The sequence below is a fragment of the Thermobia domestica genome, chromosome 6, assembly GCF_964235325.1.
Source record: "Thermobia domestica chromosome 6, izTheDome1.hap1.1, whole genome shotgun sequence".
NCBI lineage: Eukaryota > Metazoa > Arthropoda > Insecta > Zygentoma > Lepismatidae > Thermobia > Thermobia domestica.
In genome coordinates, this window is record NC_137459.1 from 178842859 (window position 1) to 178860887 (window position 18029).

Consider the following 18029-nt stretch of genomic DNA (forward strand, 5'->3'; position numbering starts at 1 on the left):
CAGAAAGTAAATACGCTAGTACTTTCATTGAAAACTGAAAAAAAAATCAAAATGAAAACAACCAATAAACATTCGGACGCAATTACTGAGAAAAACTATGAAACTCTTTAGTAACCATGTGTAACTAAGGTAAACAAACCTGTATCGAAGGTAGCCATGATGTATTTGCGCCTGATACGAGCGCCAGCTATTGTCACTAGCGGTCAATACTGCAGAAGCACGGAACGCTGCTAAGCCACATGCATCGATCTCTCTTTCGCGAAAATTTTATGCGAGAGTCAAATGTTAGCGATGAAATCGTATATAATCTATGATAAGTAGAAATAAGCAATAAAACAAGTAATTTGTCTGTATTAAATACCTAACTTTTTCATTACATATATATAATTATTCAGAAGCCAAACCATCCCCTCCCCCTTTTCCTCACATCGATCTGCCTTTGAACCACCCGCTTTGCTAGGTGACGCTGGATGCAGACTAGCTGATGTCAACTGCGCTGTGACGAAAGAAACCCAAATATTTTGAAGTAGAACAATTATTACATTTTAGTTAGCTTCATCATACTACGTTTTGTTAACGTATGTCAAGTGAGGAAAATAATAATTGAACTAATAATATCAATCACGTACACTGTTGAGGTGTAGAGTAATGTTACTGCAAGTGGTGATGTGACGCGGCCCAATTTTCCGTAGTACGTCAGGTTGATTACTGTCATTTAGTTCCCGCACTGTCTGACTGCAAGTTGTGTTCCGTTTGTAGGAGTTCATCGCAGATTTGGTTGCTGTTTTCATTCCGTTTTGATCAGTTTTGGTCTGGTTAGATTCTGCGTTTTCTAACTGGCCCACCATCATCTCATTTTCTTCAACTTGGTAGGTGTTTTAATGATTTTGCCCTTTTCAATTATATTTCGATTTATTTGTTTTTAAAGTATTATTTAGCACGTTATGTACAATCATAAATACCAAATTAGAAAATTAGTTGCTAGAGAAAGATGCTCGTTATGTCCAATGTCTTTATTATTATTTCCTTTCGAAAAAAAAAAAAAAAACGTGCTGGAGCGTGTTGCAGCTTGACATAATCTGCTGTATTTTGAGATTCCTGGAATTGAATTTATGAAGCTCCAATATTCAATTCTGTGTTAAGATAATTAATTTGTATTGCATATAGAATATTAATCGTAGCCTTGTGACCGTCTGCACAATAGAGGTATTAATTAGTATTGTGCGAAAGTGTCATAGTAGGCTGAATTAAATATTATGTATCAATACTGTAAGCATAACGTTAACTTGCCAAGTGATGTAGAAGCGAAATATTTAGGAGTCGTGTTGTGATGGAATTCCAATAAATGTGGATGTATATCTCTTTCATAGAATGATTCGTTCGTTAGAGGTAATTTTCATCTCCCTGGCAACATAAACAGTGTAATAATAACGGGACGCTACTTTTACGAGATGCACATATTTCGATTCATCAAACGATTCTTGCTAAATTGTTTAAATCATTTAAAACGTAATAGTTTTGTTTAGCGGTTCGTGTTTTATAAAGCGTACAAGTATTAAGAGCAATATATATGTTATAGTTTATATGGCAGATTCATTCCTAAGCTCACGTTTAAAAATCTGTCATACCTGGCATTTGACAAATATTAAAACTTGAGAGGATTATGTATAGTGTGTATATATTAAAGCTAAAGTTACAATTATAGCAATAACGTAACGTTGCGGATACTAGTATCACCGTACAGCATTTCCCTTAAAACGCGATTATCGATTGCTTTCGTTCTGTCCCAACATGGCGTCGTGAATTGCGTCTGTAAAGCAACTTATCACAGCAGAACAGTGAACCAAATCTATGGAACATAGACGTTATATTCTTATGTGTTTAATTACGATATTGCATTATGTATAGCATTTAATTGCAATCTGAATGGTATAAAAGCTGACTTGAAATCGCATTTCTCCGCACCTTCAATCATGGATTTTTTTTTTTTTTAATTTCTTTTTAAATCTCTGTAAAGTGCTGCGGCTACCAGCAAGCAGATACATTAAAATGCATTACGTATTGTACTTGTAAGCTATAAAAGCTTGCAGTATAACCTCTTTGCTCTATTTTAGCGTAATATTAGTTTGCCTTTTAAATGTATGCATTTACCATAAATGTTCGTTCAGCGAAAAGAAGAATTTCTGTTCAATTACTAACACAGACCTAGCGAGTCACCCTAAGTTGATGAAATTTTATCAATACTGTGTCCAACGGTTGGAACCAGTTGGGGACTCAGCACGTGTTTGGCATCGCGTGTCCGCTTGCTTACAATGGAGCACGCCGAGGGGCGTTGTCAGTGCCCTACAGAAAGATCTAACAGCTGTTATTCTCTTAACCACAGCTTAGCTTAGGTTCTCTTCCTCACATTCTCGTAAGTGCTTACAAATATTAAAATGGAAGAAATATTCGCGTTCATTATCTTCCACACATGTATTAGTGTTTCATTTTTGAACAAAACTGTTATTTCTGAGAAAAACAAGCGTCATTTTAATGGAGTGTCTGTGTCTATAAAATGAACAGTCATTCTGAATTAAACTCGATATATTTTATCATTATTATTGCGATTTAACTGTCAACTTCGCGTTTTCACCTGTTCTCAGCTGATTACAAAAGGGGAAAAAAAATACACTGCCACTGTGCAGCTTTGCTGTCTGTATACAACGTGGTTTTAATAAATCAATGCGCAAATAGTCAGAAAACCATTTGGAAGGTGTGTGTTTAAGATGAAATAAAAAGTTAGAACGCGTTGTTCACTGTTCTTTGTGTAAGCAAGTAGAACATGATAAACTGTATTTCATGGAATCGGACCCTACGAAAATAGGGAAAAACAGTTGAATGGCTCCCTATAATTATAACTCTTTTGTTGAAATAAGAATCAAATGTAGTTCCTGGAATTACAAAATGAAATTTCGATATTGTTTCAAGATTGCTATGAAATACATGTTACAGATCAGACTTATTTCGTCATTACAGGTAGTAATAAACATTATTTAGAATGCGAAACCGTTCATAGTAGATGTATTATGCGAGTCAGTGGGCTTATGTCGTAAATTCAATTTTTATAAAAATGATAAAATGTATTTGCTGGAATATAAATTGTTCGAATAGAGCATATAATTTTCAACTCATACTGCTGATGAACAGTAAAATGGCACCGAAGTACATTAACAATGTAATATCGTATTCAGCACCACCTATGAATGCCGGTCAACATTCATAATGGCATAAACAACGTTATCAGTATCTAAGGGGGGATAATGCAATTTACTTTCATACATTTGTTCAGAATATATACATTTTTTTTTACTTATTTATTTTTGCCCTTGAGTATTTCTTCTTTTTTTTCGTTTTCGAGTTGAAGCATTTGTTTTATTATCTCTTTTTTTTTAAAGCACAGCACTTACGTGACTTTGTACGTTGTTCCGTTTGTTCTCGTTTGACTTAAATTATCAGAACGATTTCAAATGTCTAAGTGATTCCGTACTGAAGAGCGCATAGTGTGTTATCAACCGTCTTCTCACACAAGTGGATGGGACCTGGAAGCCAAATATCGCCCGTCGTAAGTACCATTTTTTTTTAGGAATATAAATTCCTCGTGCTGTTTGCATACATGTGTGCGTTCTTTTCCTGTTTATTTTAGTAATCCGTATGCTGTTCATGAAGTTATACATTGAACTGGCTGTTAATACACATGTTATTATTAAGTATTTGTTCCAAATTTTGTGTAAGGAGGTAAAGTAACAAATATAGATGGAATTTTCATTTCTAAATGTACAAAGCCAGAATTATGTGATGTTGTATTTGTTCTTACGGAAATTCACGATAATCATACTGTTTTTTTTAAATCATTATATGACACTGCAGGAATTGTGTAAAAGATTGTCACATTCAATTGCTAATTAATTTATGCAAAAATACTAAGATAAGCATGATTTCCTTTAGCCGTATTTTGTTTTCAATTCTTATTTTAAAAACAGCATAATAATAATAATAATAATAATGGTGGTTTTATTAATAAATGTTTGTTTAGTAACAGGACAAAATTAAAATGGAAGGAATTGACTATTATTAGAAATAAATGTCTGTTTATCTTGCAAGTTTTTGGAATGAGAAGTTATTTATGTGAATTGTTTCTAGATGTTTACACAACTTTGTGTAATGTCATATTTTACTTGGTACTTTATAATATTTACCACGGACGACTGTAGTCATTTCAGGGGTTCCTAAGTTTCTTCTTTTTTTTATAAAAAAAATCGTCCTACTATCAGATATTCTTAATTTTAATTTCATTGATAGGACATACATTAAACTACTGCGACTATAGATGTGTGAGCCAGTAGCGTACAAATACTTGAATAAAGATCGGGGTTAAAGCTCACAAGTTCATACCGTTTTATGTTTGGATACAGAACATATTTGAGTATTTTAAGTGTATATTTTTGCATAATATATTACTGAAGGAGGAGTTAATACCGGAAACCAACCTTACGTACGCCACTGGTGATACCAATGGGTAATGGATGTATACCTGTATATTTCTTACTTTAAAACATGTGTGTCATACCATGCATGTTCGGACATTTTATATGAATCATCTGTGAATTAATTGCATATAGCCTAAATAATTTCTAAACTGTAATCTGCTGCGCTAACTTGCAAATTTGAGATTTCTGACGTCTCATGTATCCAGTTTTTTGTATATTGAGATAATCAAAATTCAATCCACATGATCTGCTGCTTATATCTGAACTTATTCATTTCTAATAACTATTGAAGACAATTAGAATAATAATTAAATGGTTTTACTTGATTGTGTTCCGTGATATAAGTGCACAAATGCCATTGTATCTTGATTTTGTTTCGAGCTTGGGACGTCTGTTCTCTGGGATTTCCTTTTTTGCAAATCATTTTTCTTTTTCTAATTAGAACATACATGTGTCAAATTAGTAAAGATCGGCATTCTCTGAGGCCAAATAAGATTATACAAACTAATATCTGCTCTATATGACATGATCACTTAATAAAAAGAACTAGTGTGTTTAGAATTAGTTCTTGAAATGTTTAGATATAATTATCTAGTGTCATGAATTTTACCTTTTATTCTATTAACTCTACTTGTTTTAGTGACAGTATCATTAATTAGAATTTGTTTAAAACCATCATTTATCAACTGAAATCGAAGCTCGAATTGAATATTTATATATTATATTAGTGCAATCTTCCTAATTCTCTGGAAAGTACAAACAAGACACATGGTAGAACTGATTAAATAAAATACAAAAGAAATATTACATTCAGAAACAATAATTTGAACCGTAAAGTAGCTAGCAATTGTATGGTGCTGATTACTGAGGACAACGAAATACGTCTTGCACTTTTACAAATCAGCGGCGTGCTATTGTCAACAATACGACCCCACTCCCTTCTAGAAATACCGTATTATAATAATAAATCGACAAAGAAGTTGTATGGGCAGATTATAAAACCCACCCCCATGTGGGTGATGCCATCACAAATCATTGAGTCTGATCTAAATCACCGTTGACTCCTGCAAGTCTCTAAGAGTGTACGTCAATCAAGCTGTACGCTTACTGGATTATGTCTGAGGGTTTTCTTTTGTTCCGCACTATTTTCTTTTATAGTGTATAAGTAAAGCAATTTTGCCGCATGCGTAGAGTGAGTATTATAAGAGGCACCACTTCCTATACAACGAATGGAAATTCAAATTTCTCCCAGAATGCCACAAAACTGACTCTAGCGCCTCTACTGGTAGGAGTCGTAAGTCGCTTGCATCGTCTGCTTCTAGCGTTGTCTGCTACCAGCAGCGAGAACACCGTCTTGTCATGTTCTCGTTCATAGGACAGTTTGTGCATGCGGATAAAGCCGTCCCCGTTGTTCTAATGGCTAGCGCGTGCCATTGGTGCACGTGGTTCCGAGTTCGATTCCCGACGTTAAAGTGCATAAAATTAATTTCACAATAATTTAATTAATCATCCGTCATCTTTAGCCTCAAGCGCATAAGTTATATTAGGGAAATAAAAAAGAGAAAATTTATTCTGCCAATAGCTTCGAGTAGCATGTCCTTAATTATACCATATTGTACTTATATTCTGAATGGCAAAATAAATTAATAGTATAGCATATTTATTGTAGGAGAGGATTAAAGTGGTACTGTCTAATTTTATGAGGAGACACGGTGGCTGAGTGGTAAAACTGTGCTAGTTCGCTTAGCTTGCGACAAGCGGGTTTTGTGGTTGACGAACAAAAACGTATACGTGGGTTTTCGCGGTATTCTGCAGTTTCCTCCCACTTTTTCATTCCACTGTTCACTCATTGTTGTCATCACCGTCTGACTCGGTGCATAATTAAGTAAAAGTAATAATAACTAGAACCCCTCCTTCTGAATATATAACACGATAGACGAAGTAGAGGTCAGTACGAGGTCAGACTGGGCCCGCAGGCCGGTTTCGGGCTTACAAAGCATAAATCACTTCCGTCCTGGGTAGTAAATTTTTGAATATACAACCATAGTTCTCGGGCCTAACTTTGTAAATATGCTCTACAACGATACTTATTGGACCGTTCTTTCTGGAGAACTCTTAAAGCACAACTGCATAATTAAACCTCTAATTGCTGTAAATAAAAATACATATTTACGTTAATTATTAAATGAAATGACATGAAATATTTCAGTTTTACGTCCCACGATTATGCCGGTTAGGCGAAAGGAGATGGTGATTATGAGTAATGAATGAAATGGTGGAATGAAGACAGTGGGAGGAAACGGGAGAACCCTGAGAAAACCCACGCACACGGTGTTTGTCCACCACAAAGTTAATTATTAAGTTTCTGTAATTTGGGCTTATTTGATTATCACACGACCTCAGGCCTAAATGCTAACATATATTTCGGACTCGGGTGGGGGGTCACATTATAAATTCACTAACAATTCCGGTCCCCGCAGACCTCTAAGATGAAGTCGTGGCGGTACCCCCCCCCCCACACACACAAAAGGATATTTACAAACACAAGAAAGTTACTACACACACGAAAGTCATGGCATTACTCTAGCAGACGGTTCTACTCAATTTTGGCACATTTACATTTTCAGGTTATGTTAGAGCTTTGTATTTCTTTTAGCAGATCATGCACTAAATGAGGTGCTCCATTACTACTTGCAGATTGACGGCGCAGTGTAAATAGTGTAGACGTATGGCATAAAAACTACATACAGTGCATGAAACACGAATCAATTTATGCTAGGTGGCCACTAAAAAGCACGAATGCTATCTAACCGAGTCAGGGCAGGAGCGCAGCAGGAAGATCTGAGCGGCGGCGAGGGGCTCCGTCCGTAGGGAACACACGCATAAACGAGGGTAGTGGAAAAGCACACTTACGCATACAATACTTTCACTATCACTCAAAATTCATTTCAATATGATGTGCAGTAATTACTTATATTCACATTCTTATTCCTTCACAAAAAATGTTTCACATCGTATTTTACCTATAAATGTTTTATTTGGTAGAACCGTCTGCTCGAGTGAACCTAAAATAATTTTGCGATTTAGTTATAGCTCTACTTTCGGTGAGTCCTATCCTACTTTAATACTCTAGTCTAGGGATGAAAATAACCACTCGCCTGGGACCAGTGGTTCATCTGTACGGGCGAGTATTTAACGCAGGGTGTCTACTGACCTGGAAAACTTGGAATTTGTTTATGTACCTGGAATTTAACAACAAATCTGGATTTTTCTTAATTTTACATTTTTCACTGTATATAATAGAAAAGTCCTAATAAAAAAAATAGCAACCAGGAGGATATCTGGTCGGAGTTCTGTCACTGCTTCCGCTTGCTTGTGACACTTTTTTTTTTTTTTTTTTGTACGCTTCCCGTGGCAGTTTCCATATACCTCTTGAAAGTATTTAGGTGGAATTTTTATCCATATTTTGGGGCAGTTCGAAAACTCTTTTTGCTACATTAACAAATCTAGAAATCAGAGAAATACTGGAAACTTCTCCTTTAGGAAATTTTACGAAAAAGTAATGGACAAGTCAGGGAAAATGGAACTGGGAATCAAGGAAAATTTTCAGAAAGTGAAACATTCTTTTAGGTTTTGTCTATTTATTAAGAAAAGCCGATAACTGAAACAAGAGAGGGATATTATTAAGAGCTATGAATCACACGTTAGTTAAAGGTGAGAACTCTGGTTGCTATTTTTCAGTTACTGCACGTTTTTCTCAACTGGCCTTGTGGAGGGGATATTAACAGTAACAACTTTTCTTTGCTTAAAAAAAAAAAAAAAAAAAAAAAAAACTGGAAAATAATATAAATAGACCTGGAGAAAGCCTCGAATTTAAAAACAAACATCTAGTAGACACCCTCTAATATTCCTATTGTGGGATGTGTGCTAGTAGCTCTCTCCACGGACTATTAAAATGTTGTTGCTTATTTGCATCCCTGCTCTAGTCCCTTATATACAGCCAAGGAAATACCTACCTGCCTTGCTTATTACGTAACAGTCTCCTATTATAATTCAGCTGGGATTGCTCCTCAGAGGAAAATGCTAGCAGTTACGATTAAAATGAATTGTAGGTTTCGTGTCATAGTGAGAATGCCTATGTGTTGCGAGTTCGAATCCAGTTCAACCTTGACCATAAGACATCTCTTGTCTGCTTTGGCCTAATAACTTCACCAATAATAATAATAATAATGTGCTTTCAACTAATGAATCCAAGTTGTATCACAAACTTCAACTTTGTAGAAAGGCTTCAAAACAATTTACCGATTTGATAAATATACATTTGATGTAGCTTGTATTTATTTATAGAATCTTCATATCGTACACGAATGGATCAGTCAAGTAATTTTGTTACTTCCGCTGTCAACAAAACTGCAAGAATTTGGCCTATGATATATTGTCTTTACTTTCATGCAGATAGATTCCTTTCCCTTCCTTATTTTTGACCCTGTTATCTTTCGAAGACCGCTCTTTTGGATTTTTTCTTTTAACTGATTTAGATATTCTCCCCTTTTGTCATATTGTATAAAGATCAGCGCAAAACTATGCCATTATATCGTTTGCAGTAAATTTCTCTTGAACGTACCGAAAACAAGTTAATCTGAATGAAATGGCGGAAATACGTCATACTTGACTCATCCATTAGTCCTTTCTGAGTAATTGTCAAAACAGAACTTTAATTCTGATGCCACGGTTGTAGAGAACATCTTTAAGTTTTTTTGGATATCGATGAATATATGAGTATATTTAGTTAAATCCTTCAACAATACCTGGAACATACACACTTGATCTAGAAATCAATTAGATAATACAGCGCGTTCAGTGCACAAGCTAATCAAATCCATTTTGAAAGTATCTCTTCTTCAGGATCCCCATCGAAACTCCTTATAGAGCTTAAAAGATTCATAGCTTTGTCTCCTTTTGTGTTAACTTTGGTAATTGAACTTGTTTCCCTTGTGCTCTAATCGCCCCGCACTCATGCCTTTGGCGCACTAAGTTCCAGGTTCGATTCGCGGTGAAGAACTTTCGAAGGTTCTATCGCATTACTGTTGTTTATATTCCACCTTAAACTATAGGTTCACGTCTCATATAATCTTGGTAGTGAAAGGGATGCTAAACTCTAATGTAATCAGCAAATAAATAAAGACATTAATAATTGCCACTACTTTTTCCTATAATTACACACAGAGATCATAGTTGAAAAACACAAATACGTAATTTCACACTTATGGTAGCAAACGAAACAAATGATCAGCAACAGAAATAATTAGGCTTGAATTTTATTTAGACATTATTAATTAAGAGCTCTTTAGCACATTATCTCACGTTACCCGCGCGAGAAATGTTGCATTTAACCAACAATAGAAACATATGCTACCATAATTGTGCATAAGCTAAAGATTACCCTAAACCAAGACAAGGAAAGAAAATAAAACAATAAAATACAGTAATAATAATTTTATAAGGTCCATTAAGAAAGTACATGGAAATTGCGTACTGATTGCTACTGATAAAATGTGTGTTAATTCCTGTACCTCATTTCTCCTCTTTAGAACTTAAACTATTCAAAATGCAGGCTCATGGACAGTGACGAAAGTTTTTTTTTTTTTCTGTGTGTGTGTGTGTGTGTGTGTGTGTTTGGTCTTTTAAGTCATACGAGAGAGACTACATTTCCAATCCTGTTCACGTGAATTAACTCCATTGACAGACATGCTGCTTTCCCATGAAGTCTGCAAACAGACTGCTCTCCTCAGATATACGTCGGAGTTCTCGCCAAAAGATCCGTTCTTGAAATGGCTGTAAGCCACTGCTTGCATCTGTAATACAAATTAACATAATTAACCCAATAATAATAATAATAATAAAATGAACATACAGTACATTTTACTATCGCTACGTATTACTAAGTTTGAAATATTCTACTTACGAAAATAAGCTTTAAACTTATTATGTGTAGTAAAAATTAGCTTTCCTTCGGAATTAAAACACTACAATACCCTATATAGAAAAAAAATATATTTTGAGACCATTAACTCCAAATAAAGCAATGCAGTATATTTTCAAGAAAGTATCTTATACTTCTGAACGTCAAAAACTGAGAATTTATAGGCGAGATAGTACCGTAATATTTCTGCACAAATACAAGTGACTGAAATTTAAATTGTTACTCAAAACTTACAGTAGTTCCCAGAAAGTACTTTGTAACAACTACTACCAAACAAAAGAAATTGAGGTGAATTTTTCTAGTAGTAGTTTGAAGAAATGCCCGTGACAGAAAATTTCCCTTTTTCCTGGAATCACCCATATATATATATAGGGGTAAAAGTGCAGGGAAACGTCGTCCCCCACCTCGAAAAAATATGTACGGCTTCCCCCAGTACCTGAAAAAAATTACAATGGACAAAAGAAAGGCAGAAAGCAGGGGGAACGGCGTGACGTCACGCCGCTACCTACCGTCCCCCCACCTTTTCAGATCCACTTTCACCCTATATCTATCTATATATATATATAGGTGGCCAGTAAAAGCCATAATGCTACTAACCTTGTTAGGGCTTAATCGTAGCAAGGAGCCTGCTCGAGGGCGTGTCTATAGGGAGCAGACGCGTAAGAGATGGTGAGTATTTGCGTACGCGATGGTAGTGAAATCGTGGGTTTTCGCAATGATGTGATTACCTGTAACACTTGTAATGATTTTTGAGAAGAGAACAATAGAAAGAAATGCAGAGGTCTTATTAAAAGCTAGCAGTGAATTGGGTTCGGAATTAAACGCAGAGAGAGAGAAAAAAAAATAAATAAATACATGGAAGTGCGTCGGGACCATAACATGGCAAATCGTGGATGCGTTTATACTTTTGATAAAGTGGATAGTTTCAGATATCTGGGATCAATATTAACAGACGAAAAACATATTCATGAGCAAATTAAGTGTCGACTAAAAGCAGGAAATTCGTGTTATTATTCAGTTCAAAATTTCTTGTCGCGAATTATGTCGAGGAATTTGAAGCTTAAAATACATAAAACGATAATCATGCCTGCTGTTCTGTATGGCTGCGAAACACGGTCGCTAACTCTGAGGGAACAACATAGATTGAAAGTATTTGAGAACAAGATCACGAGGCGAATATTCGGACCCAAGAGGAACGGGAATGGGGAATGGCGGAATCTTCAAAACGAGGAACAAGGGTGGAAAAAAAATGATTTTTTTTAAAAAAAATCATTTTTGCTGATTTTTTTTTTTTTTTTATTTAAATCGATTTCTTTGACTTAAATCAAATCTTTTTCCTCGTAAATTACAAGTCGCGAACTGAAGAAAAAGCATTAGGAAGTAGTATTCAATGCTAATTATGCCATTTAAATGAAAGTATTAGTTTTGAATTTTGAATTAATCCCCGATTGTTAACCTCTGTTAATTCCAAGCAATGTTTCATAACCCTTTTAAATTATGTTTTTTTTTTTTTAAAAAAAAGGGAAATTATGGGCTTTCAGTCAAGCAGCTACATCATCATCCCTATTTATCCTAGGATCATGGTTCATACCTCATTCTCTTCAGAATAGAACGGCCTCAGAAACGGTAAAATTCACATTTCTCTATCATGTCTCTGAAGCGAGAAATTTTGAGAGAATGGGATTTTTCTGATTTTTTTTTTCAAATTTTTATCCCCTCTGGACTCCCTTGTGTTAACGCACATATCGCAAAATCAACTGGGAAATACTAAGGGGTGTACTAAATGTGTGTATAAAATTTCAAGCTATCTTGAATACTAAGGGCGGGGAAAATATTTAAGAATGAGCTGAGAACATCCCCACAATGCCCCAGATAACCCGCATGTAATATAAAAATTCCCTCAGACATCTCTATTTATTCTAGGGTGATTTGTACATTATTCTATTCAGAATAAAAAAGATTTTCTATCATACCATTCAAATGTCTCCATTGTGTATCTGGCGCAGAAAAATCACGAAAAAAGGAATTTTATATTAAAAATATCCCTTTTTTACCCCTCTGGACCAACCCCCTGTTTTAAGGTAGAGATCTGAAACACTGAAAAATACTAAGGGGTGCATTGAATAAATGTGCAAAATTTCAATCTCGTACGTGCAAAAGTAAGTCCGCGAAAAATAATATCCCCCAAATCCCCCAATTCCCGTATAACACAGGATCTCAGGTAACAGTTTCCTGTAACATCCCTATTTATCCTAGGATCATGGTTCGTACGTCACTCTCTTCAGAATAGAACAGCCTTTCAAATGATACCATTCATATATCTCCATCTGAATCGCGGAAAAAGCTATTTTGTTAAAAATATCTTTTTTTTTTTTTTTACATTTTCCCCTCTCGAACCCCCCCCCCAGTTTTCACGCAGAGATCTGAAAAATAATAAGGGGTGCAGTGAACGAGTGTGCAAAATTTCAGTCTTTTGAATGCAAAATGTAAGCCTACCAAAAAATAATAATAATAGGCATAACAAAAAATATATTTTTAAATTTATGATGTCATCACACACTATGCTTTCAAAGTCTTAACTGGAAGACCAATCGGAAAACGACCATTAGGAAGACCTAGGCGCAGATGGGAGGACAATATTAAGATGGATCTCGCAGAAATAAGAATACAAAGTAGAAACTGGATCCAGTTGGCCAAGGACAGTAGTCAATGGAGAGCTTTTGTGAACGCGGCATTGAACCTCCGGGTTCCATAGGCAATGGTGTTAGTTAATCTAAGTAAACATGCAGACTAAGAAAAGTTCTATCAAATTATTGTTTTGACATTTCTTTCTTTAAGTGATTTCCCAAGACTTTCTACAGTCTTATTACCCTGACGCATGACCGACATTTGGGTATACATTGATCAAATGCGTGCAACCTGATGTGCCCTGGGAATGAACACGTGCTATTCTATTATATATGCAATTACAAAATTATTATTACATGAAGTTCGCTACTAGTGTCCTAGAAATTGTTTCTTAGACCAAGAGTTGCATTTATTGGTGCCGATTTATTTTATTAGGACTCCCCCAAATGATATAAATATGCTTTCGGACGTATGCTATAAAAACGACTGTGCGAAAACACAAACCAACCTGTGCTATGTGCCCACTTAAGGACGAAAATGCTGTCTATCTATTCAGAGTAGCAACAAGGAGGTTTGCGCGGAAGCGCGTAGGTAACGAGCAGGCGTATCTGCGAAGGAGGGTATACACATAAATGAAGATATCGAAAAAACATTTCATATCGCAATCACTCACTTTAACACCACTGTGGCCCTTGTAATGGTTTGACACTAGTAACATTATATTTGTAAACATCACCCTGGTTTCCAACATTGTGGATATATGCTTCGATAATAGGAACTAATATTCTACGCAGTTCTCTTTGATACGCACTAACTCACTTTCACCATAAAATTACGATATTCTTAGCCAATACCAAATAAGCACTAGAACGTATAACACGCTGGGTCTAGACGCAAAACTCAAATCAAAGTTTATCTAAAGCTTTTCATAGCCATTATTCTGTTAATCCCCGCAAGATTTTCAACATCCTAATGACGACTTATGAATAGGTTAAGTTTTAATTAGTTCACTAAGTACATAGCTTTGGCGCGGCGTAGCGTATCGAAACTTAAACAGCTTCTTCTTCCTTGGAGGAAGTTGGAATTCTGAAGAAACAAAAGAAAATACTCTCCAGTACACCTACAGAATAGTCTGTTCAAAAAAAAAAAAAAAAAAAAAATACATATTATTCACTAAGACGGTCTAGACTGGTACCAAGCTGGCACGCCTATTACAATTATTTCGGCATAAGCCAGCTTAGCACTAATCCACAAGTATGCAGATTGATAATACGCGTGCAAACTCATCTTTCCCTTACAAGTACGAACTTGCGTCCTTACGTACGAAAAAAAAAAAACACTGCGTAAAAACACTAACTTACATTAGATGGCTAGTAAATGCGAAAATGCTACCTTTCTGAATCAGAGCAGAAGTACAGTGCACGAGCGCAGGGGTTCGACATGGAAAGACGCGTCAGCGACGGTGGGCATGCCCATAAACGGATAGTAAAAAACTCTTGGTTAGGTGGCGAAAAAAAGCTATAATGGTATCTAACCGAGTCAGAGCAAAAACACGGCAGGGGCCCTGTACGGCTGTGCGTTTGTAAGGAGCAGGACACACAGGGAATTCGCAATATCGAGAATAGTGAAAAAATTTACATGCGATAAAGTAACAATTTTGAGCACGCAGTGATTTCACCTTAGTAACTCCTTACTTATAACCATAAAATGCATCATGCGGAAATAGTTCACTAGTGGAAAGTAGCATGTTACAGCCATAACATATTCTCGTATGTTTTATCCCTAGTAAGTAAGCACAAAATACTTGTTCCCTTCATTGTACACAAATGCTCCAACAATGGAAATTAGTATCTTACACAATCCGTTTTCATATGCATTCAGTCATATGCCGTAAAATTGTAAACTTCCATTACAGACTATTCTGCGGCATGCCCAATCTTTAACAAGTTACAAGTAGGCATTATTTACGTTATGGAAACCTAACTTTAGCCTCCAAAGTAAGAAGCTGTAATTTCACTCCTAATCTTATTTGGAAAATGAGTTTTGCCTCCAGACTTTCCATATATGAAGTGTGTAGTTAAAAGCTACTTACCTTTCGTTGTCTGTAGGAAATCTAAAATACGATACATCCGAGTCCCTTTCATATTTTGCACACACAACGCACTTGTATTATGCACACACACACAACGCTCGGCATTATGAAACTATAAAATGTTACACATTATATACACAAGAATATATATACAATATATGTATATATATACACAAAGAACCACTTTTTATTTTCGAGAAGAACCACTTTTTATATAACCGACGCTACTCATCTTCGCGTAACGATCTGCACATTGAGTGATAACAATAGATTTGAAATTTACCGCTTTCACTGGCCGCTTCCGCTCTGAACGGTCAAATAACATAAACGATTAGCTTTTGTTTTCAGTAGTTCATACTTCCAAAACTCCTTTTAGTGGCGGCGCTAGTTGTCTACCAATTTCAGCGGGAAAGGGGAGTGGAATCTCTTACAATAATCACTCTACGGCCGCATGGTTTCCATGTGCACTTCTTATAACATACTAAAATTGACTAATGTTGTCATAGTATTATAATTTATAAATTTAACTTCAGGTATTTATAACGTCGGAAGCCCTCGAAGAAATGAAATATCGACTGAAAGGAGATGATTTTCGTTATTAGTTAGTCCAAACTTTTTTTTCCTCGCAAATTCTGTCGAACAATTTGAAGCTCATCATCTACAAAACGATAATTATGCATGTTGTGGTCTATGGTTACGAAAGATAATAGTTTGCTTTAATGGAATAACATACACTGAAATAATTTAAGATAATCATTAGTCGAATATTCAGAGGGATGGAAATGGGGAATGACGGACAATTCATAACAAGATAATATAAATTTATACCGTTTACCAAACAGTGTTAGAATCGTTAAGTCTAGGAGGCTGAGGCGGGCAGATCACGTAATTAGAATGGAAGAAACTAGGGGGACTTCTAAATTTTACTGGAAATGCAATAAAAAAAAATCATTTGGAAGACCTAGGTCCAGATGGGAGTACAGTTGCATATCAAGTAAGGAATAGGAATTCGCAGAAATAGAAATGCGACTACTAACTGAATCCAGTTGGTTAAAGACAGAGGTCAATGGAGAGCTTTTGTATATGTGGTATTGGAAGTTCGAGCCCCATAGGGCATAGAGTTCGATAGTTAGATAGTATTTGTACCGTAATACGTTTAGTAAGAATTTGTTAAATATGGAAGATGGCTTACATTTTAATAATTACCACTTGCCAATGCTAGTACAGTAGTATTTAGAAAGAAAGATTTGACACAGGAGCGTCTTGGGGGAGGGGGGGAAAGACACATTGATTAAGTAACATTTCGCGTTTTTCACTCATTTACTACTATTCTATTAATAAAATCTATATAAATATCATACTCAGGGGGGTAATTGTTCCTCCCTGCCCCCCAAATGACTCTCCTGGATTGACATACATATTTATGAAAAATTTACTTACAACTATGGTAGAGATGGTCCTATCTTTTTCTTTTTTTATCTTTTTTTTTAAATCTAGGAACAGACTGTCAATCTCCCAATGCTTATGTTCGATTGCTAGTTGGGTATATATGCAATTTTTTTTATCTCATGTGGTGGCAATGAAACCGGCTTTGCCTTCCTTCAGAAGATTTTGCTGCTCTTGGGAACCTCGAGCGAGTTATCACTTTGGATACACTTCTTTAGATTCAGCTATGACGCACTACACATTTCTGTTTTTAAAATTGGAAGTTATTATTATTATTATTATTATTATTATTATTATTATTATTATTATTATTAATAATAATAATAATAATAATAATAATAATAATATAATAGTTGACGTGAAATGTTGATAAAAAGATAAGCAATGGATTTAATTTGCCGATTGTTACTACGAGGAATGTAGAAATTGTTAATAACTTTTAAAATAAAATTAGGCAGTGACATTTTTAAATGGAATGTTCACCAGGGGCGGATCCAGAGGGGGGCGATCGGGGCGATCGCCCCCCCCCCACAAGAGGAAACTTTCTTATTTTATATATAAATAAACCCATCCACAACAAGTTTGGAGCTCTTAAAAGTAGCAGTATTACCGCCGACCGCCCCCCCAGAAGTCCGTCCTGGATCCGCCCCTGATGTTCACAGGGTCGTTTGATATATGCTGTTACTCATATCTATGTGGGGGAGCATGATTGTTTTCCTACTTCTTTCCTTTATTATACGCGCTCAGAAAAACACTATACGCAATATTTTTTGCGCGGAATATGAGAACGTTACGAATTTCGTCCTAAGCTTGAACTCCTATTTAGATTATGGGGCCGTGGTGGCTCAGTGGCTGTATGGGGTTCCTGGTTTGATACCATCTCTCACCAAGTGAACATTGTAGACAAACACCGTGTGCATTGTTTTCCTCGGGGTTCTCACGTTTCATCCCACTTTCTTCATTTCACCATTGCATTAATTTCTCATCATCGCCGTCTCCTTTAGCCTAACCGACGTAAAACTCAAAGATTTGATTTTTTTCTTATTTAGATTATGTTAATGAACCATATTTACAAACTGTAAGATGAGATTCCTGACATCGAAATAAGAGACAGATTCCATATGGACCAGTGAGGGAAAATTTAATAGTTTCACAGCTAGGGTGTTCCAAAATCATGAAAAATCTACGTTTCAATATGCCTTATTTCGAATCCGAGAAATTATGTAGTAGTAATACATATCAACGTAAATAAAGCCCAGCATACAATAAAATAATAAGTATTTTCAGCAGTATGCTGTGAATGTGCAAAGAAATTCTACAGGGAATAATTTGCAGACATGCTCCCAACAGAATT

At 35.6% G+C, this 18029-nt stretch overlaps 1 protein-coding gene and 1 long non-coding RNA gene across 3 annotated transcripts in view; one reads left to right on the forward strand and one right to left on the reverse strand.

Moving 5' to 3' along the window:
- The first annotated feature begins 527 nt into the window (after positions 1-527).
- The window catches only part of fne (ELAV like RNA binding protein found in neurons), a 259257-nt gene continuing 241755 nt past the window's right edge, over positions 528-18029 (forward strand). Inside the window, exons 1-2 of one of the 2 annotated variants that reach the window (XM_081762470.1) lie at positions 528-869; positions 3435-3601. In XM_081762470.1, coding sequence (XP_081618596.1) covers positions 3572-3601 — 30 coding nt within the window. In that variant the 5' untranslated portion in view covers positions 528-869; positions 3435-3571. The remainder of the gene's footprint in view (positions 870-3434; positions 3602-18029) is intronic. The other variant, XM_081762477.1, reaches the window with a different exon arrangement.
- LOC145687738 (uncharacterized) lies at positions 10008-15576 on the reverse strand. Its single transcript, XR_014131731.1, has 2 exons — positions 15230-15576; positions 10008-10381 (listed from the first exon to the last, which is right to left on the reverse strand). It is a non-coding gene; the product is annotated as an uncharacterized LOC145687738 (long non-coding RNA).